The sequence below is a fragment of the Leguminivora glycinivorella genome, chromosome 22 (assembly GCF_023078275.1).
Source record: "Leguminivora glycinivorella isolate SPB_JAAS2020 chromosome 22, LegGlyc_1.1, whole genome shotgun sequence".
Classification (NCBI taxonomy): domain Eukaryota; kingdom Metazoa; phylum Arthropoda; class Insecta; order Lepidoptera; family Tortricidae; genus Leguminivora; species Leguminivora glycinivorella.
In genome coordinates, this window is record NC_062992.1 from 13,022,802 (window position 1) to 13,048,823 (window position 26,022).

Here is a 26,022-nt window from a genome sequence, read left to right on the forward strand (position 1 = left end):
GTTGTGCTAAAGGGTCAGATTCGGAATTTGTCCTAACTAAAAGAGAAGAAAATTATAAATAGTAGAAGCGCGAGCGTAGCGAGCGCGATTTTTTTTCCTATTGACTCAATTAATTATTCTCCGCCAGCGGGGAATCCGTGAACTTTCAAGCTTTTATCATCTGTAGACCTGCCTGTGCCTGTGTGGTGACGGGTTAAGAATTTCACCACCCCCTTTCTTTCCGTGGGTGTCGTAGAAGGCGACTGTGGGATATGGGTTAAATTGTGGCGTAGGCGAGAGGCTGATGGCAACCTGTCACTGCAATGTCACAGTTTCGTTTTCTTTCAACCCCTTATTTGCCAAGAGTGGCACTGAAGCTTTAGTAGTTTCATGTGTTCTGCCTACCCCTTTATGGGATACAGGCGTGATTGTATGTATGTATGTATGTATCATCTGTAGAGCTGCGACTCACAAATTTGCTCCTCCCTGAGACGTTTTGCGCCTTTGGCTTTATGAGGAATTCCGCTTTGGACTATCGGGTAGACACTAGACTTATATTTTTGCGTTTGGATAGCGACGTAACTTTGCCGTTCGCCGCACAACAACGTGGTTCGTCAAGGGCTAGAATCCTCTTTTTACGGCGCCCTAGCATCAGCGCCCGAATGGCAATGTGGTGCAACTTTCCACTTAATCTACTGAATTACAAATCTAGATTTTCAATAGGTGGATTCATTTCCGACTCCTCTGGCCATTTTGTGATAGGTGCGCTCCCACGCAACGTATAATTTTTTGTATGGATTTTTCCACATTCTCGATTTTGGCGCCCCCTTACCATGTGGCGCCTAGAGCGGCCGCTCCACTCGCTCTACCCTTAATCCGGCCCTGTGTATGGTAGGTGATGGTTGTATGAGAATACCATATTCATGAGCAATTAAACCCACAGATCTCGGTGGTATACAACTAGCCGCCATAAGTAAAGCGAAGCAGATTGAAGCTCCCCTGGCCCAGGAGAAGTGGATCAGAGAGAGCGAGGACAAAGAATCCTTCATAGGAGATGAATGTATGTATGCTAAGCATTCTGTTACCCCTACACCCCCATATTAATATATTAGTGGCCGCCTTTCCCCTTTTACGGTCTTATTTATATACCGTACGTGGTTGGGGGAGAGTCGGCCACAATGGTGGAGATGCTGGGATCCAGCAGATAAAGAATCAAGGCTTATAATATAAATAAAGAATGCAAGGCATACATTTTCAATATAATCAGACATCTTTACTAACAGAAATCATAGATGGCGCTACTGGTAACAGAAGCTGCGAGATATTATTTTATGCGAATATGTTTGAAGTGTTTTCTTACGAAGTCTGGTTCGGCATTAATTTAGGCTCGTTTAAATAAAGAGGCTGGCATTTGTATTTATTAATTGAAGATAATTTGAGTAAATAAGTCATATTTTATATTTTGCGTAACAAGCGGAATATCAATTGTACGGAATGTACGGAGTACCAACTTGAAGAAATTGCATCATGGTGGCTGGAAACAGAACGATTACGTTTCCGTTATGGATGTATTTATGATTTATTTTACAATTAGAATGTAGTTGTAAATTATCAGGAAGAATATTCAGAGATAAAAATAAATAAAAAATATTGGAGCATTTGTCTGTATTTATCAAGTATGATATTCATTAATTTAATTTTAAGAGAAATACCATTGTGTAATAGTGCCTTCGTGTTACCAACATAACCGCAAGAATAGGCTACGCAAGGCGTCTAGTAATGGTGCCAGATGAGGGCAGGTGTTGCTACACTAAGAAGATTACCCACAAAATCGACGGAAATGTACGGATTGTCGGGATTATCAAGATAACTAAAGAAGATGAAGAAATCGGTTACTAAACGGATTCGACTTGGAAAATTTATGCAAGAACTAATTTTCCAATTAGACGGTTAGATAATTAAGTTATAACAAGCTGTGCCTAGATATAAGTAGGTAACCTATTCAATTTTATGACATATTAATTGTTTAATATATTGAAAAATTGGCTGATTTATAGGAGTATAATAAGAAGACAAATAATAGTCGTAATAACTAATAAGTATCTTATAGGAAATATGCGCGTAGTAAAGACGGGTTTGCACTCTATATTTTACTTCGTATGTTTTCTTTTTACTTTAGAATTATAAATTTAGTTTTAAGAATTCGGGTGTATGGCTATTTATAAGGAATCAATATAATTATTATGAGAATTACCGATAAGAGTCCGAAATTCGTTTCATATTTTATCGAAATTTTGGGGGGGAATTAAGTTGACTTTGGCAACATTGAAGGTTGTACAGTACTCGTCCGTCCATTTTGAATCGTTGGCGGAAGGTCGTTGAACAGTCGCGAGTTCCACAGGAAGGTTCCTTAAATTATACAGGTAATCATTGTAAATATTGTAATAAAAAGTGCACCGACGAAGTGATGAGCGTGTAAATAAGTTGGATCATCAAAAATTTGTTCATTTACGTTCATAGGTACAGTGAATTCGCCACCGCCAACCACACCGGACAAGACAAACAACTTTTACATCGGAATTGGCCAAACCCCCGGATAAGACTACTTAATACCCGGACAAGACTACTTCTCGGTAAGTTTTAAACATCTACATTGCAGCAATACAACTTAATTCTTTAAAACAAGAGAATGCGATCGTCATTTACTTCGAAGTGAGCGACGGCGGCCATGATTGTTGTCCAAAGTTTGGGCTAACTTTGGACGTCCAACCAACCAAGGAAAATTATCTAATTTTAGTGAAGTTTCTTTCGATATTTATGAGGATCACCATGGAAATACGGGTCTATTACGTTCTTTTATTAAAATATTTTAACTTTCTAGAAATTAACGAAGTGATATTTAGTAGATGAAAATGGACCCTATCATCATGGTAATACGGTTCTTATTAGCGCGGTTTAGAACATCGGATGTACATGGCGGATTTTAATATTTTCACAGTCTAGAAAGGACCTTTTTGAACATTTTCTAGGGTCCTTAAGATATATAGTTAGGTATATTTTTATTTCATCATGCATCTTATTGGAAGTTTAGAAATACAACTTACTTCCTTTCTGATTGGGTTTGCAGTTTATAAAAATAACAATTGTGCTGTGTGTATATATAAGCTAACATCTTCTTTACAGGATATTGTGGTGACATTTAAGTGTTTTTAGATTTATTAAATAAGTGTTTCGTGAAGTGTTCCAATAATTAAACAAACAAATGAGTGAAATAAAACTAAATAATTTTTAAATAATTAACTATCAAACAAGTGAAGTAAAAATAAAAAGTTAATAAATAAATAAACCAAACAAATAAACAAAATAAAAACGTTAACTTTCATCATTTTGCAAGCGAGCTTAAGTTAGTGACAGAAGATTTTGTATTGTGGTACCAGTGTATAAACGTCAACGTCACTTACTGATTTTGACATGACTTAGGCTGCTGTAATCTATAAATGATAAACAAAGATTACACATTCGTATGTCAGTGTGTATGTTATGTTGCCTATCATAAATTTATTATTTTACTTCCTTTCATAATAATTTCAAATAAAAGAAACATCTGTTCATAATTAAGTCAATTGTTTTAATTAATTAAATTTAAATGACTTCGACTTTTCTTTCTTTAGTTTCAAACTTGAATGGATTTTAGAGATTTTTAGTTGGATTTAAATTTCAATACTTTGAGATTATTAAAATAAATAATATGTGGAGTTATTAAAAGTTAATTAACCTAAAATATTAAATTACTTTATTGGTGTGACCGTTCATATTATTAGGGAATTAAGGTTAAACGGGTTTGTTTCTGTGCGTTACAGGCTAGACAAGACTACGGTCTAGACAAACAACAGAATGGACGACATTCTTTTAGCAAGGCTTAGGCTCATTAACGACAAACTCACAACGGACTTAGAAGTAATTCCGGGTACTGTTAATTTAGAAAATTTAGTGCAGGCTCAGATCACATACAGTAAATTAGAAGCAACACTGAAAAGACTTAGCGGAGACCTGACGGAGTACTTTAGGCTGGCTTCGACACCCGCATCTGATGAAATCTGCTTGATAAGTGGACTTCAACTTCAAGCAGAGGAGACTTTAGCTGAACTTAAGGTGAAGATTGACCAGATATCTACATCAAGCAAACCATCAGAGAAGCTGACTGAAGCGAACTCCTCGTGCAGACTTCCTAAGCTCCAGCTGCCGGTGTATAATGGGGATGTACTGGCGTGGTATGAATTTTGGGATGCCTTCAGAAGCAACATCGATGCAAGGAACCTGCCGGATGTTGACAAGCTTTCTTATCTTAAGACTTCAGTCACGGGAGATGCCAAAAAAGTCATTGACGGTCTAGCGACTACAAGCACCAACTATGCTATTGCCGTTACGATACTGAAGGAAAGGTTCGGGAAAACTTCACATCTTATAGACGCGCACTATGCAACATTATATAAAATTAAGATGGCCAAAGGCAGTGCGGATGACTATAGAAGGACTTTCAACGAAATCGAAAGGAATCTTAAGATTTTAGAATCACTAGGTGAGAACATTAACCACAACCATCTGCGCTTCATGCTACTAGAGAAGTTTCCTTCTGATCTAGTATACGAAATAAAACTTAAAGTTAAGGATGATTCCATTCAAGAACTGAGAAGCCACCTGGATAAAATCATCACTGCCAAAGAGGACGTGGAAAGGATATCGGGTAGGAAACGCCCTCAAGAGACAGAAGCTAGTACGGTCGGGACTCTTCATGTGAATGCAAAACGTGCGAGATACGCAAACCAGTCCCAACTACAACACAGTAACCAGAGTAAACAAAACCATCAGGGACGCTTTGATAAGAGACCGGTACTAAAGAAGTTTAAGGGTTTCAAGAAATATGACAATAAAGGAAACAGACCAAACCAAACTTCAACTTCAAACAAAGATCAGGCAGAAACTCAGCGAAGTGCTCCAGGGGCTAAGAAGGGATTGGTGTGTATATTTTGCGAAGGGGGCCATTATAATGATAGTTGCCCTGAAGCATCTACTTTAGCAGAAAGGAAGAAACGACTTGCAGGACGATGCTACATCTGCTTCAGTAAGAATCACGTAGCAAATGCTTGCTGGAGAAAGAGAAGGTGTGCCCGTTGTAAAGGAGAAGTACCGCATAATAGAGCATTATGTCCTTTAAATTTTCAGAAGGATACAACGGAGAAGAGTCAGTCCTGACGGTTCTAGAAGAGGGAATCACAGCACTCCAAACGGCAACAGTTTATGCAAGCCCCATAGATGATAAGAATAAACAATTTAAATATAGGCTTCTTTTAGATCCAGGTTCCCAACGCTCTTATGTAACATTCCGGACTGCAAAGGAATTAAAACTTCCCGTCGAAGAAGAGAGTCATCTAGTAGTATTCACCTTCGGCGACGATCCTCCCAGAGAGATACATAGCCCAATAGTCACCCTTCATCTACTATCTAGAACAAACAAGAACATAGTAATACAGGCTAACTGCGTAGAGCATATCTCCAGAGGTTATATACCTAATGTCAAGATGAAGAACTTACCGGAGTCATATACACTAGCGGACGACGGGTCGCTAAGCGGACCTGTACAGATCTTGGTTGGAAACGAATATTACTGCAACATAACTTACGAGAAAAAGGTACAACTGGATAGCAATTTGTTTCTAATCGACTCTGCACTTGGTTGGATAATTAGTGGTAGAGCAGAACCACAGCTTAGAGACGAGTCGTACGTAGTGACTTACACTCAGACTTGCATTGAAACGAAGCTTCATCAGCCAGATCCACCTCTTTGTAATGGAGACATAAAGAGCCTTTGGGAACTAGAATGTATAGGTATTAGTGATTCCCCAAGAGCAACTAGAGAAGAAGAAGCCATCAAATATTTTAATGATACAACTTTAAAATTAAATAATCGTTACACGGTAAGCTGGCCTTGGATAACTTATCCACCGGATTTACCTAATAATTTTGGAATGGCTTTTGGTCGTTTATCAAGCTTATTGAAGCGTATGAATCAAGATACGTTATTAGCATACAGCGATACGTTTAAAGAACAATTAGATAAAGGTATAATAGAAGTTGTACCTACTTCAAGAACGTCAACGGGTAACGTCGTTCACTACTTACCTTTCCATGGAGTACGTCACCGAGGAAAACCTATGAGAATAGTTTATGATGCTAGCTCTAAGAGTAGCAAAGACACCAAGAGTCTGAACGAATGTTTGTACAGAGGACCACTCATGTTAGAAGACCTCACTGGCTTACTTATAAAATTTAGAACTCATCGGATAGGTTTAACCTCAGATATTGAAAAGGCGTTTTTACAGATGGTGTTACACAAGAAGGATCGTGATGTAACCAGATTCTTGTGGCTCAAAGATACCTCTAAACCGGTATCTCAAGACAACCTACTATACCTTAGGTTTTGTAGAGTTCCATTTGGCGTCATTTCATCACCGTTTTTGCTTAATGCGACTATTAAGCACCACCTGTCCAACGCAGAAGATCAGCAAGTCAGACAGAAAGCAAATGACATATATGTGGATAACTTTGTTTCGGGTACCGACACTACCCTAGTAGCATTTTGAGTTGGCTGCTTGTTGGGCCTTTGTCCACCTTTAGGTTGGCCAACCGTCCGGCGTGTCACCCCTAGGAATAGAAGGACCAACGATAGAATCAACAAGGGGCCAACTACGTCGGGCCAACTGCGTATTTATAGAAGAGGCCCTACCGTTGGCTAAACGTTATTTATTCAACTCTTAAACAAGTTGGGCCCACGTTGAAGATCCTACGTAGGGCCCTCACTCGATTTTCCACGTAGGGCCTTTGAAACATTTCCGACGAAGGCCCTACCTAATAGTTACAGCTGTTGGCCCTCAGTTTCTTGTCCATACATAGGGCCTTTCAGGTAGTATCTTCGGAGGCCCTACGGAATGGTAATAGCTGAAGGGCCATCCGTTGATTATCAACGTAGGGCCTTATAAACATCTCTGTCGGAGGGCCTACGTTAGGGTCTCTCAGGGTGCCTGTCCACTGGAGCGGAGCGAGGCAGCGGAACTATGAGCGAGGTAAAAATCTACCAATGGAATATCAGGAGCGGAGATTTTATGATATTCTATTGGTGGATTTTTACCTCGCTCACCGCTCCGCTGCCTCGCTCCACTCCAGTGGACAGGCACCCTCAAGAGTTTCCTTCGGAGGCCCTATGGAATATGTCGCACCATTAGAATTGTACCGACCGTGCTAATTCTCATAAAAGTTGTATTTAAAAGTTAGGTCGGTACAATTCTAAAGGTGCGATGTATAAATAAGGAATTTCAGAAAATGGGTAGTCACGGACTTAAATTGTTGATCCATTTCTAGCTCATTTTATACTGGGCACGACATAGCTTAACTATGAAATAACAAAGTTATTGTGGCCTCTAAATGGCTCAACAATTAAAGACCGTGAGTGTGTACAACCAGTTAGCGTAAGATGTTAAAAAAAAAGGTCTGTGTCAGTTTTGTGACTTTAATTAATTTAAAAAATTTGTACACCAGTGTGAAATGACATACGTATTAAAGAAAGAGTACAACACAATAATAAGTACACTGGTAACAATTTGGTGGTAGCAGCACAAAATAGCAGGCCGTCCCTATCGCACTATTTGTAAGTGCGATAGGGACGGCCTGATATTTTATCATCTATCGCGCGATCATGCTTCCCGTGCAGGTGGTAATAGGCTACTTGACCCTTTTTAAAGTCTTTCTTATATTATTAATTACTGTTCTATGAACCGAAAAAAAATATTGCCATTATGACTTAATATTCCACAAAAAATATTTTCAAAATATACTTATACTTTAAATCAACAATTAATACAATTTTAATGGAGCCTTACTGGTCTTAATTAAGTACATATACTTCTATTAGTGACCGGCCACACCAGAGCGTCGCGTGTCTCGGGGCGCGCAACGGACGTCCGCGCCACGCCGCCTCAGTGTAATTCAAAAAACGTCTCCTCAGTACATTTTGTATAGGAAGGACGTAAGACGCGCCCCAGGTGGCGTGGCGGGGGCGTGGCGCGCGCCGCGCCGCTTGGCGGCGCGCCTTACGTCCTTCCTATACAAAATGTACTGAGACGCTTTTTGAATTACACTCAGGTGGCGTAGCGCGGACGTCCGTTGCACGCCCCGAGACACGCGACGCTCTGATGTGGCCGGTACCTTAGTCTTTGGCCATACTTAATAGTATAACTTTGAGCTGACAAAGGGTATACATACAAAAGAGTCATCATTATCACAAAAGTTGGGTAACAGTAAACACTTTTTGTGCAACTGTGACGAGATAATTTTTTTTCTGTTTGTGCCGTGACTAACTTTATAAATGCCTAATTTGCTACTTTCGATTGGTTCCACATAAAAATCGGATTTATTTAAGAAGGAATTACATTGCAAAATATAGTCATCAGACTTCGGACATTTTTTTATCTTCTTAATGACTACAATATCACCGTTTAAAGTTACGAAGCATGAATCCCCAAGACATGTACTTAGTACACAATTGTCAAAAATTGGGATTTTTTTATTATACCTCCTTGCTTTTTAACTGGAATTGTTTTCTGAGGCAGACTATAATTGGACTTTTCACCCAGCCTCTTAGCAACTTGTTCTAGAGGCATGTTGTGTGAACGAACTAATCGTTTTATTTTTGACATGAAATTTTCGAAAGGAAATGCAGAGAATAAATCTAATGATCCGAAATTATACACATCTGCTGCCAGATGCAAAAGATTATGCACGTTATAAACAGTAAATTCTTCGCTATAGAATATTCGACTATTTTTTACAAAGCAATGCAAAAGGCTGTCAGCATAAGACCGCCACTGATCATTTTGAGATATATCTTCACTGCATAGTATGTATATCGCGCAATGCAACATCATAAAATGTTTATAAATAGATCCATTCGGGAAAATTTTCTGCAATACAACAGGACCTATATAGAGGACAAACGCTCTGAACTCGGTGGCTTTCCAATACTTAAATAATTTCAATGGCCGAGGACGCCTAGAAAACTCGGCAGGGTAATGATTATGACAGAGTAGCAAGCGCCTAGATATTTCATCAATTTTGCGAATATTTAGTTTGCACTCTTTCGGTCCATTTTCAATCCAACAACGAATCATTTTTTTCACAACTCCTAGGCAAACTAGATGCATAAAATCGAGTGGTACTTGAGTGACCAACCCTACATCAAGTTCTGTTAGTATACTTTTTAAAATCTGATGGTCTTCATATTCTTGATTAACAAATCCAATATCAGTTCTAAGAGATAATTCAGATGAATATGGCCACACAGTTCTTCCAATATATACACCTTCTTGTTGACACTTCTCACAAGCGTGCAAGGAATTGTGAGATTTGATACATTTTATAAATGCCCTAGCTGGTGCATCTGCTATGATGCAACTTACTCGAAATTCAAACTTTACTCCATTAACATATAAACCATTCTGCTCTAACCGTAAACATTCTTCTACAAAGGGACGCAGAAATACAGCAGCATTGTTGGGCTTCGATTGCCCGTAATAAAGTGCTACAATAAATGGCTGCTTGTCGGGAGATTGATCTAAAATACATAAAATGGGCCAAAAAGAATGAGTAGTACTAGAGTGTATCGGCAAACCATCGACATTAAGTGTTACTGATAAAAATGAACACTCTCTTTGTGACATTTTTCGTTGCATGAACGGGTAGTTTTTAGATGTTGTGCCTTTAGAAGCTCTTTCTACTATATATATTTCAAGACCAAAGTATACATACGATCCACCAGCACAATCTATAACGTTTACATTACGCGGCGTTTCTAATAATGTTCGGGCATCCTTCGGTAAAGAAGGATGCCAAGGTTGCAACTTTTTTAGCAAATCGTTGAGAGCAGAGTGACTTATATTATGTTTCTTAGACCACAATACAAGAAAAGAATTAATATTATCCTCTGAATCAGATGGAACATCAATATCTCTTAAGGGTTCTTGAGTATAGTCATCAATTGAAATATTTGAATTAGAAGCTACGTCAATTGTACCGTAATCTTCCCTAATAGAACTGCGATCTGCACTTAAGAGTGATTCATGTTCAGTATTGGAATGAGAAGTGAGTAAACGTAACTCTTGTTTGATTTGTATTGTCTTACGAGCTAGACTTCGTTTTTTTGTTTTTTTTGTAACACCGTGTTTGCTACTGCTTGGCTCTTCGGGCTTCCCGTCCTCCATTGCGGTCTTTAGTGAATCTGAACCAATTTGATATTATTTCTTGTATCTCAGCATCAGTAGCGTTGGCTGCAACCTGGTTCAACCGCACTGCGTCTATAAAAGATGTAAATACATACGCAATTAGCTAAGGTCAATAAGGTCAGTTAGGGCAAGCAAGATTAAGAGTTTTGAATGATTCACGGTTATTTTCATTAGACTTATATTGCGGTCAATATAAGTCTAATGAAAATAACCGTGAATACCTTTTTGATTTTTGTCGAGGTCCCGATATTTCGACGCAGTTGCATTAATCACGGTCTATATCCCGGTCAATATAAGTCAAGCAAGATTAATTTAACTCTTAAATGCATGACCTTCACAAAGATTTATTCAAATTTGAAATTTGACATGCTGTAAATGAGTCAAAAACGCATGATGCATATATACATCACTATGCATTTAAGGGTTAAATTGGAGACAGTCAAGTATCCATATCTTCTGCTGCCACTCGCTGACTAACAACTTATTGATCACAAAATGACTATCACACAAACGACCAGTTTGCAAAACTGCTAGCTGTTAATTCAGTATTTAGATGAATCTTATAATACAGATCGATAGAGCTCAAAATTGTGAGAAAAATGATATACCTATCAGCGGCGGCTGGTGAAAATTTCTGCTACACTGAGCAAAAAGAAACCACCTACCTTAACATTAGCTACTTTACTAGTACCTAAGTAATCAATTTTAGGCAAGCCGGTGGGAATCGGCTTGTATGGATCAGCCGCTGCTGATACCTATATACCTAACTGATTTTTGCCAAAATGGCTTTTAAGCCATTTAAACCCAAAGGTATATTTAAATATGTTTGATGCTCTGAGACAGACCCTTACCTCTTATAATTTTTATTAGTCCCAAGTCCTTGAGAGCTATTTTCTTATTTTTTCCTGTCCAATTACAAAGAACTGCCAAATTGTTTGAAAAAAGCTTTTCCAGTATTCTTCGTATTATAACAGGTATCTTGGGACCTCCCACGAGGCTTAGATGATTTATCTGAAAATGCAAAACATGCCGTAAATTAAACTTTTTAAGTAAAATAGTTTACGTGAACTATTTTCGAACAGCTGACTGAGGGCTGCCATCTCGCCGAGCATAAATTTGTGCTCGGGCGAGGCAAACGTGCTCGCATGAGCACGGAAGTTTTCCTCTCGAGGCACTGTCTCGCAAGACGTGCGGCCAGTGTGGTCGCGGCTAATCAGGTAACATGATTTTTTTTTTTATAAAAAAGAACTAGAAGACGGATGTCAATGCGGCAGTTTTAGTCAGGTGTTTGTACGAGGGCCGTTCCGAAAGTTGTTAGCTGCTCAGGCTCTACTCATGAGATTTGAATAAAATTTATACTATTCTAGGGGATATTTCAATACCCATCATATTCAAAAGAAATTATGAGACTAATGAGAAGAATTCATTTTTTTTTACCAAAAGCGGTTTTATATGTAGTTACTGATATCTTAAAAAAATGTTTACGTTGGTGAGGCGTCGACGCGTCCTACTTAAACAAATTATACATACATCACCTTGGTCAATAATGAAAAATACCTCAAAACAGTATGAGCAAAATACAAATTGCATTATACTAATTACACATGGCCTTGAGGACCCTCTAGCCATGGATGGTCACATATGACAAAGTAATAATAATAGATGACATACCAAAAGTTTTCTGTTCTCGGGAGCTGCGTTTATCCACTTTTCAATATCAATCAAGTCCTTGCTGTCCTCACATGGCAATGTTATTTCCCCTGGCAGTGAATGTTCCATCGAGACAGAAGATGATCGCATCCTAATTAATATCTCATTCTGTGCGATTTGCATCTCTTTCAAGTCAGCTTCAATTCGAGCTAAGTGCTTAGCTATGACATCTGAAATTAATATAATAATATAATGTTAGCAAATATTTACTTTAGGTATTCAAATTTACAACAGGGTAGTAAGGTAAAAATGCAGATGCAACTTATGAATGGCACTAAGAGTAGTTAACTCCTCTCACCTAAGGCTTGTGAATTTGGCTTCTCATTTATAAATGGTGTTATTGTCAAGTCTAGGTTATCCAGGCCACCTGAAAATAAAAAGATTTTTAAATTAGGTGATCATAATTAAGTCGTCATATTAACCTACTTAGTCTTAAAAGACCATATTCTTATCAAGTCTTAAAATGAATGAAACTGCAGACTGTCTCATAAACATATAAAGGAACTGTGTTACTAGGCTTGATGCATACTTCTTGATGCGAACAACTTAAAACAAGTTTAAAAATAATGATAAATCTATGAAATTCATATCATCATGAAGACTGATCATCATAATACATGCCATAAAATATTTATTTTTAACTTGCGTTGGGTGTAGGTAGTAAAACATACTCACTTGGACTTTGCAGAAGCTGTGACACTTCACTGTCTGTAGTCTTCGCAGAGCTTTCCTTGGAATTTTCACGTATGCTCAGATCTGTATCATCATCACTTTTGTTCAGTTCTGTATATACCGGTCTAGAGCGTTGCTTTTGGGATTTTGAGCCGACAGGTGTAGATTGCACCGAAGAAGTTACTTGCTTCCGATAAGTCCTATTTTTTTCATCAGTATAAGCCTCATAATCATCATCACTATAAACAGTATGTTTATTTGATTTTTCACCTGTGAAAGTAATCTCTTGTAATAATATGCCTTAATACTAGGTGACAAAATATCTCAATAACACAAACATCTAAGTAATTTTGTTAGCACAGATACAGAGTGACCGCTCAAAAGTGCCACGAAAATCCAGTCTCTGGTGAATTAAATTAAAAACGGATTTATGAAACTTCTGTAACAAAAAAAAATACTATACCTAAAATAAAATGTTCGAATAGTACCACATTTAGACCAGTAGATTAATTCCTCATTTTAAATAAACATGCCTACTGTATTTAGTATTCAAAACATATATATTAAAGTAATAATATACTGTTGAGAAGACATAAGTCATGGATAAAGTTATACAATTTTCTAATGTACACTATCTCTAATGTAATAGGTAATATCAAAGCAAACCAAGTAGTCAAGATGATCTACAAACAACTATTGTAAAGAGCTTGCTAAGTAACTACTTCTGCTTCTTAGAATTACTGGTAAAAAAAATACCTGTACAAGATGCCCTCTCCGATGTTTTAGCAGGAAATACTAATTTGGTAGCTGGCGGTGTAGGGTATACAATGTTATTGTCATCTGAATTACTGCAACTGTCACTATCATAGATTTTTTTAGTCTTTTTGCGTTTTCGAATAAATACATCGTTGCTATCACTATTCACTTCTGACTCCTCTTCAGCTTGTTTTTCTTTGTCTCTTGCTTTTGCCAAACTATCTAAAATAAAAAAACGTTTTTAAACCAATAAGTCCATTAAATGTTGCAACTATTGTAAAAAAAAAACTTTATTAGCCGACTTTCTTTTAAGCTGCCATTCAACCTGGTCTCACAGTTATATTTTATTTGTATGCCATCTGGGAGTTATTTTTAAAGTTTCTTGGCACAAGGCAAAAAGATGATTTGACTGGGTTTCTAAAATGTCTGAGAAAAAATATTTACACAATGTCCAGGTGTTTTGACCTTATAAAATATGTCTGATTCTGCAAATATCTAGATTTTAATATAGGTCATATTAAAATGCCAGTTTGCACCATCTAGGTAATTCTAGGGTTAGCAAAATTACCCAGAATATGTCAAGAATGTATGGACTAAGGCTGACTCGAGGGTTTAGTCCAGCCAGTCCATACATTCTTGACATGTCTTTTGACATATCCCGGGTTAGTTAGCTAAACTTAGATGGTGCAAGTGGGCCTAAATCCAGTTAACCCAGGTTGGACAGCTAATCCTAGTCTCCCTTAGAAACAATTAAATTAAAGAAGTGATAAACAATTCAAAAAATTACCTGTTAAAAACTGTAAACAGGTGGTAGAGTAAAACCAATCTTACATGCATATTATTTTCATGATCATGAGACAATATAACTTTTAAAGAAAACTTGGAGGGGAATTTATTTTTCACCACACCTACCGGTAAAGGCTTAGTTTGTTATTAGAAAATGGATAGCAAAATTGCATTTTATCCAGTCTTAAGCTGGCTGGTAGAATTTACTCACAAATTATGAATTTGAATCATAAATATTTAATAAATTGATGGTTTTTATTTAGTTAAATGTTTTGTTGTCAGTATTTTGTTGATGTGGTGAAAAATGTTGAGTTTCACTCAGTGGCAAAGTTTGTTTAGCATTCGTGCCTTGAAACCCTCGTATCACTCAAGATTCCACTTTTTGAACCACTCTCTACGCTTGTGGTTCATTATTGGAATCTTCTGCTTGCTCGGGTATCAATATTGGCACGTGCGGTTAAATAACAACTTTGCCCCCTTGTAAAACAAATAACTATTAAGATTGGTTTTTACTTGTGATGTAGAAGAAATCTCACAAATTATCGCATGCAAGCACGCACTAACCAGTCTCATAGAATACACGCTTTATTTCGAATATTTCCCAGGAATTCGTGTCAGCTGTAATCGTTCCATCAATACATTTATTAAACTTGGTCATCAATTTTTGGGGCGGCCACAGACATCGCTGCTTCCCGGGCGTCAGCCATTCGCGTCTAACTATACTGACCCCTCCACCACTATCTTCAGCAAACTCAACGACGCTATACATGCCGCTACACAGAAAAAATACAGGACGTGCCTCGCTGTGTGGACCCGGCTGATTAATGTATTTTTGCACACTATTGTTAGAGGTTATTGTCATGTATCACACACTAAAACCGAAAAAACCCGTTAATATAGGCGAAAACACATTATTAACACGCGACGCCATGACCGCCATTTTAAACGTGTACGGAGCAAGGTGACGCGTCGGATGTACTATGTGAATAGCAAAAAACTGCAATTTGATTCGCGTCATGTGGCGTGTAATAATGTATTTCCGACTTAATGTTATTCATTACAACTTAAATGAAGGCACCATAATATATCATTGATTACTTATTACGCAGAAATCATAACAGAGCACACTACATAGATAGATACTCAAAATAACATTCGTGGTAGCCAAAAATATCATCTTGACTTACCTGATCACTGAATGTTGACGCCAAATACGAGAAATTTCCCTTGCTTTACTAATTGCTCACATCACCAAAGAAAATACACCGGTGCCGGCGCAAGCGACGCGACGCCATGCCTGCCCGGCACCAAGCTGCGCAAGGTCCGAAAGGAAAAAGAATAGGAAGCAGTGTTGCCAGGGCCCTGGACTCACAAGTCACGTTTCGTTTAACATTTTACTATGTATAGTAAGATGTTAAACTTGCATGCAAACTTTGTCTATAGCATATTTTCTTTATATAAATTACATGTCCGTTTTTTTGGGTCACACATTTTGGAGAAAATTGGCTGTGACAGACGGACAGACAGACACACGAGTGATCCTATAAGGTTTCCGTTTTTCCTTTTTGAGGTACAGAATCCTAAAAACGAAACTTTTTTTACGAAAGTGAGAGTGAGAAGAAAGTAATAAGTCCACCTCACTGTCACTTTTATGAAACAATTGCAATATAAAATATGAAAATTTCAAAGGGATACCGTATCAGAAATTCCTAATTTATTTGCTTCTACAGTCAACAATATTGTCCTTTTATTCGAAAATGTTTGAACGATGTATCAAATGTGAAACGTTATTCAACTTAAACGTGGCCTAAACGAAAATATTACTTTGCTAAATGAAATTGTCCAATAATAGTTCAGATAATTTGCACAGAAGCGAACTAAACTGTCGCTTCTGTGCAAATTACTAAGATTCTATACATAACGTAATTTGACTAAAAGTGACAGCTTATAGTTTGATTATTCTGCTAAATGGCATTCGGCCAATTGTTGTCGGCGAATCAATAATAGGCTAAAAAAATGTCGGAGAATCACTACAGGTGTAGCCATTTATTTAAATAAAAAGTAAATCCTTATATAGTTTCTTTTTGACCCAGTGGTTGACTGGTGGAGAATGCTTTAAGGCACTAAGCCCACCATTTGTACTTATTTTTTAAGTGCAATAAATAAATATAATATACAGTAATGTCTAGAATGTTTACATTACTTAAAATACTTTAAAGAACTCAAGCCGTACCGCGTACCTTGCAGTACAAAGAGCATTACATCACAGACTTCATAAAATTAACCATCGTACTAACATAAAATAATGATTACAAATTACAATCAAACTATTAATTTACTCCTTCACATAAACCGTGATGTGAAGTCGGGCTCGGGTCAAATTAAGGCTTATGGGCTTAGTAAACTACCGTACGGTACGTTCATATTAGATAATACTGCATTGGCACTTCTCCAAAATAAATTCGTGACATTTCAAGATTTTCAGGCTAGCCCGAAAAGTCACCAAAATTGTCTGAAAATCGTAACTCCCATGTCACCAAGGAGGGCTAAAAGTCAGCAAAATTGTGACTTTTGGAACCGTCTAGCAACACTGATTAAGGAAGAGCCGGGCGGGGCACCATTATCGCGTGTTGCCAATTATACAGAAAAATGATATAATATAGAGCCCTGCTGAGTGTACGACGGGGTGAGAGGGGCAGTATATATAAGTATTCCCGACGTTTGGGCCGTGTAGATTATATACACGTTTATAATCTCTCACTAATCAGAAATGTAAAAGTAAAACTCGTGTCACATTATAGTCTAATGAAATATTGAGTGGCAACACCCAATAAAATGTCATTCTGACATTGATAACTTTGACAAATGACAAGCTACTCAAGCTCTAGCTATCTAATTACTTATTGTTGAGTCCATGATGATATTCGCGATATTTTTGCCGTGATATGCAAATGCAAACAAAAACAAGAAGAAAGGGAAAACAGAGTGTCTAGAAGTGGTGTCCAAATTTGTAGGTTAGTAGATCATAATAATTTTGATACTTTTGTTTAAGTATATCACCAATCTACAGTTCATTAAATACGTATATCTTTCGGTTCTATCTATTTTTTTTAAATGATGGAATTTAACGGTGTATTTATTCTTTTCAGGAAAATTCGACGTTTCTGAAGAAAAACAAGTTCTTTTAGAAAATCTTGGGATGCTGAAAGACTTGCTGATTGAAAAGATTTGCTCAGTCAAAACAAGTATTTAGAGGAAATATCGTCAATGACTGGTAAATATTAAACTGAATTAAGTAATTGTCTTTTTCAAAAATAGATTAGCATAGGTTACCTACCTACTTTGACTATCATGTTGATTCACTTAACACTCAATTTTAATTTTTATTAAATGGACTTGCTATAACACATATAATTATAGATTTAATACAACCAAAATTACGATTATACTTATTGTATGCAGGGCCAAAATAATTTTATTGTTTGTGAAACCTACAGTGCTTATAAGAATGTATTGGGTTTATATTATACAAGACTTGCTTGTTCTTAAACTGAATTAGCTATCAGGCCGTACAATATATGGATGGAGCTGTACTACATGTCCTATAATGTATATGTAAATGGTGTTTATATAATTAAATGTTTCCTTACAGATATCAGTTTTTCTACATTGAAAAGAATAAATATTGAGAGAAAAGCTAACCATGATATCTTCTGTACTCCAGGGAAGAAAAGATCAGACAAGCCCACAAGATAGAGCTAATCTGGAGCTCAGCAAAGAGAAGAGTCACAAGCATAAATTTTGGCATACCAGCAGCTGACCTTGAAAATTCAAGAAGCTTTTGACAGCATAACACCAGAGCTTTGGAAGAAAATGACTGATCATGTGCTCAATATTGAAGCTCAGTGTAAAACCAGAAACAGAATAACGGAAGAACTAGAATCGTTTATTTTAAGTGTGTTTAATGATGATGACTCTGACAGTAGTTCAGAGTCAATGGAAGCTGGAAGCTCCTAATAAAGTACAAAACCTTGTTAATTTTAAATTAAAGGAAAAATGGAAAAATTCACATTTAAATTCACGTATCATTTGCAGATGTTTCTGCATGATAAAAAATAACTTCTTAATTTTACTTCAACTTTTCCTCCCACAACTAGGCTCATTCACTACAGAGAGTACTCCACTCTCGGTCAATCGGTCAAATGAACTAGTTGGTCTTTTAGTTCCTTTAGATCAGTGGTTATTGGGAGTCAGGGATGATAATAGGTCTGATACATTTCATTCCAGTCTCCTTTTACACATGATATTTCTCCAATCTTTGGTAATTGAATATAATTCCAAGTTGTAGTACCTACCTATAATATTATCCAAGTTTATTGTATATAGAAAATATTTCATTTTCCCGCATAGATTTAGACCTTAAACATTCCTTTCATCTCTTTCTCACTTGTGCCAATGGCATTTTTTACTGTTTCGTTCCGTCTGTTATCACTTCACTCAGTCAAGCGCTCTGCGATCCCACTGAACTATAGGACCTAATAAGGACCGATTAAGACCGTGCAAAAAGATTTAGTTCCTATCGGTCCTTTATGGGATTTCATTCCTAACAGTACTTAGTTCATGACCGCCACAAGCCTACAACGTATCAGCATTGCGATACAACGAGGAAATGTCTCCTGCATTCCTTGGTACAATGCCTAAATGGCGTAGCTATTGTAGATTAGGCTAGTTCTTAATTTCATTTCATTATGATTTTATTTATTATTGTAGAGAAATAAATGATTATGACATTTTACTTCATGACTTTTTATTCTGATGAAATATTTTTTTCTACAAAGGAGAGCTAGTAGCGGTCTGCATTATATGAAAACATAATATCCGATCAAACTATTTTTATTTACAATCTTTTGATTAGGCTTATTACTTTTAGTCCAGCCAGTGTATCTCCTGTTAACCAAATCTTGTTAGTGAAATTATATATTGCGTGACGAGTTTCGATTCGTCTTATCCGTATTGACGAGTTCTTTTGATTATATATGGTAAGGGTCTGATATGCTGGAGCTGGAAGGCCTGAAAGGCTGGATAATCCTACGATATTCCTGATTGGTTAATCCAAGTCCGTTTGTGGAAAATATTACGTTGGTATTACATCGTTGGCCCATTGCATTTTAATGGTACACTAAAGCTACAAATTCATCATCGGTTAACCAACCGTAAAGCTCGTAGGGCCATCGTTAGAGGTTTGTGGGAAATTACACAATAAACTTTGTGGGCTGGCCAACTGTAGCAGTCGTTGGCCCACTGTTGTCAGTTTGTGGAAAATATTACGTTGGTATTACATCGTTGGCCCATTGCATTTTAATGGTACACTAAATCTACAAATTCATCATCGGTTAACCAACCGTAGAGCTCGTAGGGCCATCGTTAGAGGTTTGTGGGAAATTACACAATAAACCTTGTGGGCTGGCCAACTGTAGAAGCTGATGGCCCATTGTTGTCGGTTTGTGGAAAATATTACGTTGGTATTACATCGTTGGCCCATTGCATTTTAATGGTACACTAAATCTACAAATTCATCGTCGGTTAACCAACCGTAGAGCTCGTAGGGCCATCGTTAGAGGTTTGTGGGAAATTACACAATAAACCTTGTGGGCTGGCCAACTGTAGAAGCTGATGGCCCATTGTTGTCGGTTTGTGGAAAATATTACGTTGGTATTACATCGTTGGCCCATTGCATTTTAATGGTACACTAAATCTACAAATTCATCGTCGGTTAACCAACCGTAGAGCTCGTAGGGCCATCGTTAGAGGTTTGTGGGAAATTACACAATAAACCTTGTGGGCTGGCCAACTGTAGAAGCTGATGGCCCATTGTTGTCGGTTTGTGGAAAATATTACGTTGGTATTACATCGTTGGCCCACTGCGTATTTAACCACAATATATTTTCGTGGAATTTAATGCAGTTAGCCCAATGTTCTACCTATGGTAAAAAATCTTCGTTAGTTATCCTACCGTAAAGCTAGTAGGCCCAATGTTACACGTGTGTGGGAAAAACAACAGAATCTCTATGCGGTAGGTCCAATGTTGGGGCTTTGTTGGTAGACCGATTATCATCTCCCAACAATAAACCAACCGTTGGCGAGGACACCCCAACGATAAATGCTACTAGGGTACGGATGAGGCGATGAAACTCTACAAAAATCTAAAAGGATCTTTTCAAGACATTTCAATGTCACTCAGGGATTGGAGTTCGAATTCTAGGGAATTTATGAAGAAAGTCTCTGATACATGTAAAGAAGATAAAGTAAAGGTACTTGGTTTGGAATGGGACATCAAAAAGGATACTCTCCAGTTGAAACCTAACTTACAAGAAGAAGCTGTCACGAAAAGAGGAATACTGAAAACTATTGCATCAATCTACGATCCATGTGGTTATGCAGTACCTTATACCCTATCATGTAAACTCTTTTACAAGAGCTTTGGAAAGCTGGAGTGTCATGGGACTCACCATTATCAAGCGAACTAACGGAAGAATGGAACAAGATCCGACAGAACTTAGAAGCCATTAGGAAGGTGTCGGTGGACAGATGCTACATGAAGACACCAGTGGGAAAAGGCTACCAACTACACTGTTTCACCGATGCCTCTCTACAGGCTTATGCAGCATCAGTCTTTTTAGTTTGCGGCTCGGAGAAAAGCTTCATTATTGGTAAATCCCGTCTGATACCAATAAAGGATCAGGAGAGTCTCAAGATACCCCGTCTTGAACTTTTAGGAGTACTGATTGGCAGTAGACTGATAAAGTTTGTTCTTAAGTTTCTCCAGCAGAAGATAGTAAGGCAAGTCTTATGGACCGACAGCCAGATCGTCATAGAAAGCCATCAAATATTTTAATGATACAACTTTAAAATTAAATAATCGTTACACGGTAAGCTGGCCTTGGATAACTTATCCACCGGATTTACCTAATAATTTTGGAATGGCTTTTGGTCGTTTATCAAGCTTATTGAAGCGTATGAATCAAGATACGTTATTAGCATACAGCGATACGTTTAAAGAACAATTAGATAAAGGTATAATAGAAGTTGTACCTACTTCAAGAACGTCAACGGGTAACGTCGTTCACTACTTACCTTTCCATGGAGTACGTCACCGAGGAAAACCTATGAGAATAGTTTATGATGCTAGCTCTAAGAGTAGCAAAGACACCAAGAGTCTGAACGAATGTTTGTACAGAGGACCACTCATGTTAGAAGACCTCACTGGCTTACTTATAAAATTTAGAACTCATCGGATAGGTTTAACCTCAGATATTGAAAAGGCGTTTTTACAGATGGTGTTACACAAGAAGGATCGTGATGTAACCAGATTCTTGTGGCTCAAAGATACCTCTAAACCGGTATCTCAAGACAACCTACTATACCTTAGGTTTTGTAGAGTTCCATTTGGCGTCATTTCATCACCGTTTTTGCTTAATGCGACTATTAAGCACCACCTGTCCAACGCAGAAGATCAGCAAGTCAGACAGAAAGCAAATGACATATATGTGGATAACTTTGTTTCGGGTACCGACACTACGGATGAGGCGATGAAACTCTACAAAAATCTAAAAGGATCTTTTCAAGACATTTCAATGTCACTCAGGGATTGGAGTTCGAATTCTAGGGAATTTATGAAGAAAGTCTCTGATACATGTAAAGAAGATAAAGTAAAGGTACTTGGTTTGGAATGGGACATCAAAAAGGATACTCTCCAGTTGAAACCTAACTTACAAGAAGAAGCTGTCACGAAAAGAGGAATACTGAAAACTATTGCATCAATCTACGATCCATGTGGTTATGCAGTACCTTATACCCTATCATGTAAACTCTTTTTACAAGAGCTTTGGAAAGCTGGAGTGTCATGGGACTCACCATTATCAAGCGAACTAACGGAAGAATGGAACAAGATCCGACAGAACTTAGAAGCCATTAGGAAGGTGTCGGTGGACAGATGCTACATGAAGACACCAGTGGGAAAAGGCTACCAACTACACTGTTTCACCGATGCCTCTCTACAGGCTTATGCAGCATCAGTCTTTTTAGTTTGCGGCTCGGAGAAAAGCTTCATTATTGGTAAATCCCGTCTGATACCAATAAAGGATCAGGAGAGTCTCAAGATACCCCGTCTTGAACTTTTAGGAGTACTGATTGGCAGTAGACTGATAAAGTTTGTTCTTAAGTTTCTCCAGCAGAAGATAGTAAGGCAAGTCTTATGGACCGACAGCCAGATCGTCATAGAATGGTGCAAATCTGACAAGCTATTGCCACCCTTCGTTGCCAGGCGGATAGAAGAGATCAAAACAAATAAAGATCTGGAGATCAGATACCTTCCATCAGACCTAAATCCAGCTGACGTCGGCACCAGACCCACCTGTTCAAGAGAGGACAGGGAGAAATGGCTGAGTGGTCCACAATTTATAGTTCAAGATCCGAAGACGTGGCCAACAACTTCTGGCGGTGGACCAACCAGTTCTCTCTTGATTGGGGAGGGTCTTGGGATCCAAGAAGACGAAGAACTGATGGAAATAGTTGATCCAGACATACACAATGTTAGTCCGATGGAAACGGAGGAGAGTACAACTACAAAGGAAGTAGCGAGTCAAGACAATGATCAGATGCCGGATCAGTTACTAAATTTGAAAGAAATTCAAGCTGAATACTTTCCTCTAGAGGTAGAAGGAAAGGTAACTAGTCTAAGTTTGAATTTAGGCGTATTTAAAGACATAGCGAACAAGGCATAGCGTATTTAAAGGCGGGTTTCTGTGTGGTGACGGGTTAAGAATTTCACCACCCCCTTTCTTCCCGTGGGTGTCGTAGAAGGCGACTATGGGATATGGGTTCAATTGTGGCGTAGGCGAGAGGCTGGCAACCTGTCACTGCAATGTCACAGTTTCGTTTTCTTTCAACCCCTTATTTGCCAAGAGTGGCACTGAAGCTTTAGTAGTTTCATGTGTTCTGCCTACCCCTTTATGGGATACAGGCGTGATTGTATGTATGTATGTTAAAGACATAGATGAGTTACTGAGGTGTAAAGGTCGTATGAAACACGCAGACTGGTCATTTGATAAACGCTACCCTATACTTATACCGAAAGATTCAGATTTCACCAACGAAATTATAATGAAGACTCATCAAGAAAATAAGCATGTTGGAGTAAGTCACACGCTAGACAAGATAAGGGAAACTTACTGGATACCACAAGGAAGAAGCCAAGTTCAGAAGATTTTGAGGAAGTGCTCCGAATGTATGAAGCATGACGGAGGGCCATATAAACTACCGGAAACTCCTGCGTTACCAAAAGAGAGGGTCAATTATAGCTCTCCATTCACATACGTTGGTACCGACTATCTGGGACCACTTCTAGTTAACAATGGGAATGGCAATTGTAAAAGGTGGATTAGCCTCTACACATGCTTAGCCGTAAGAGCCATTCACTTAGAAGTTGTAAAGGACTTAACTGCGGAAGAAGGTTTAATGGCCTTACGTAGAATGATTTCAGCAAGAGGTGTACCTACCTTAATAACGTCTGATAATGCGGCTCACTACAAGTTACTCTCAGAGATTCTTCAGAACCCATACTGCGTAGAGAAAGAGATAAAATGGAAATTTATACCACAATTAGCACCATGGCATGGAGGATTCTATGAGAGATTAGTTGGTTTAGTTAAAAACTGTATGAAGAAAACATTACAGAAACATTTGTTGAATGACACCCAGCTAGTAACAGCGGTGAAAGAAATAGAAGCAGTTCTTAACACAAGACCCTTAACTTACGTAGATTCAGAGCCGGATCATGTACTAAAACCTTCAGACTTTCTTACCATGGGAAAGTGTATCATTATGGAAACTTCAGATAAGGATCCTACAACGTCGCAAGGGACGGTGACTAAGGACCACTTAATTAAAGGTTGGAAGAAAGCACGGATAATTCTACGAGAATTTAAAGAGATGTTTGAGAACCGGTATCTCCTAAATTTGAGAGAAAGATATTCCCACCATCCTAAAGAACCTAGAGTAACATCAAAGTTAGCACCTAAGATAGGTCAAATCGTGCAGATTAAAGGTGACACGAAGAACAGGATAAATTGGAAAGTTGGGAAAATAGTATCTTTAAAGGAAGGCGCCGACGGTTTATGTAGGGTCGCCAAGGTACGAGTAGGAGATACAGAGTATACAAGATCTATCGCGCATCTCTACCCGCTAGAGATCGAAGATGGAGAAGAGCAGTGCAAACAAACATCATCTTATGACGAAAGTGTTGAAGAACCGGTGCAGCTTCCTGATCTTCCACGTCCATCAGGCAAGGATGACCAGACAGTGGAATCCCTCAACGACGTTGCTGAGCCTTCATCTGAGCAGAGATTCACTCATGAAGTTAGAGATCAGCAAGAAGAAGTACAGCCTCATGCCTCGCCAGTAGAGGGAAAGTGTTCCTCTAAACAAGCGGTTGAGTTTATGTCTAGTGAGTTAAACGAGCCTAAGCCTAAGTCTATGTCCGAACCAGAGCCACTCGCGGTCGTCGACCTCGAGTTTTACGACCAGAATGATCCCGAGTCACACCACCTAGAGGAAGTTACGCCAGAAGGACAACACGAAGAATCAAGACCTAAGAGAGCGGCAGCTCTCCGAGCCCTTGAGAAGATCAAGGAATGGACCAGCAATTTAGTCGCCGTGCTGCTGCCTGAGGCGGGGTGTGTCGCGACAGGCGCGAATATCTAATGCCACAATACGAATTTCCTAGCGGCAACACTGAACAGCGCCCTCGTGGGTGGAACTGTGGTAAGTTATTCCAACGTGGCAAGTAGTAAGGTTAAACCCGGTATGGCGCGAAGCGTGCGAGTGCATGAAAGTGTAAGATACAGTGAGGAAGCCCACAGCTGTCCTGAGTCGTCTAAAGCTAAGTATTTTATGTTACTTGGTGCTCGCAGTGGTGGTATGGTTTCTCTATGCAATGATCTCCTTAATAGAAGAACAGTAAGTTCGTATGAGTTTAGCTTGCCACGGAACCTGCCGTGGAAGCTATTCCTGAGACCATCTTAGGTAAGGCAGACTAGGTTTCTCTGTCTGGGTAAGACTTGACGTGCCCCAGCTCTCAACTCTGTCTGGGTAAGACTTGACGTGCCCCAGCTCTCAACTCTGTCTGGGTAAGACTTGACGTGCCCCAGCTCTCAACTCTGTCTGGGTAAGACTTGACGTGCCCCAGCTTTCAACTCCACCTGGGTAGACTTGACGTGCCCCAGCGTGCGAGAGGCCGTGGCGGCTTCGGCAGCCCGGCTAGAGGTGTGTCGATGTGCGGCAGTATACCTCGGCTCGGATGTTAGGCGTCCGAGTTATCCGACCTTTGATGTGTCGGCGGACTCCCCGCGGGGGGGGTCCTTGGAACCTTCGTCTGGCCGGGTAAGATGGTTCTCCTTTGCTGTAGAGATAATCGTATATGTATGGTAGGTGATGGTTGTATGAGAATACCATATTCATGAGCAATTAAACCCACAGATCTCGGTGGTATACAACTAGCCGCCATAAGTAAAGCGAAGCAGATTGAAGCTCCCCTGGCCCAGGAGAAGTGGATCAGAGAGAGCGAGGACAAAGAATCCTTCATAGGAGATGAATGTATGTATGCTAAGCATTCTGTTACCCCTACACCCCCACATTAATATATTAGTGGCCGCCTTTCCCCTTTTACGGTCTTATTTATATACCGTACGTGGTTGGGGGAGAGTCGGCCACAAAACCCTTTACGGCACTG

General features: G+C 38.7%; 4 protein-coding genes and 1 long non-coding RNA gene across 6 annotated transcripts; 4 read left to right on the forward strand and 1 right to left on the reverse strand.

The window, feature by feature from the left end:
• Positions 1-1,528: 1,528 nt before the first annotated feature.
• Positions 1,529-5,116, forward strand: LOC125238112. The gene is made up of 3 exons (XM_048145400.1): positions 1,529-2,612; positions 3,840-4,773; positions 5,060-5,116. The coding sequence occupies exons 2-3, from the start codon at positions 3,874-3,876 to the stop codon at positions 5,114-5,116; spliced, it is 957 nt and encodes a 318-aa protein (XP_048001357.1). The 5' UTR covers positions 1,529-2,612; positions 3,840-3,873.
• On the forward strand, positions 4,720-21,672 carry LOC125238113. The gene is made up of 3 exons (XM_048145401.1): positions 4,720-5,911; positions 21,121-21,595; positions 21,664-21,672. Exons 1-3 carry the CDS (start codon positions 5,184-5,186, stop codon positions 21,670-21,672), a joined length of 1,212 nt encoding a protein of 403 aa, XP_048001358.1. The 5' UTR covers positions 4,720-5,183.
• LOC125237677 lies at positions 8,480-15,014 on the reverse strand. The gene is made up of 7 exons (XM_048144819.1): positions 14,799-15,014; positions 13,449-13,670; positions 12,696-12,962; positions 12,319-12,387; positions 11,982-12,190; positions 11,162-11,321; positions 8,480-10,382 (listed from the first exon to the last, which is right to left on the reverse strand). Exons 1-7 carry the CDS (start codon positions 15,001-15,003, stop codon positions 10,255-10,257), a joined length of 1,260 nt encoding a protein of 419 aa, XP_048000776.1. The 5' UTR covers positions 15,004-15,014; the 3' UTR covers positions 8,480-10,254.
• On the forward strand, positions 16,539-19,029 carry LOC125237678. The gene is made up of 3 exons (XR_007178359.1): positions 16,539-17,248; positions 17,384-17,508; positions 17,887-19,029. It is a non-coding gene; the product is annotated as an uncharacterized LOC125237678 (long non-coding RNA).
• LOC125237679 lies at positions 21,589-25,990 on the forward strand. 2 transcript variants are annotated; one of them, XR_007178360.1, is made up of 3 exons: positions 21,589-22,999; positions 23,286-25,055; positions 25,770-25,990. XR_007178360.1 is itself a non-coding variant. In XM_048144820.1 (2 exons), the coding sequence occupies exons 1-2, from the start codon at positions 21,824-21,826 to the stop codon at positions 24,993-24,995; spliced, it is 2,886 nt and encodes a 961-aa protein (XP_048000777.1). In that variant the 5' UTR covers positions 21,589-21,823; the 3' UTR covers positions 24,996-25,470. The 2 variants fall into 2 exon arrangements, 1 of the variants encoding a protein (XP_048000777.1); XM_048144820.1 differs by lacking the exon at positions 25,770-25,990 and having other exon boundaries at positions 23,286-25,470.
• Positions 25,991-26,022: the final 32 nt, after the last annotated feature.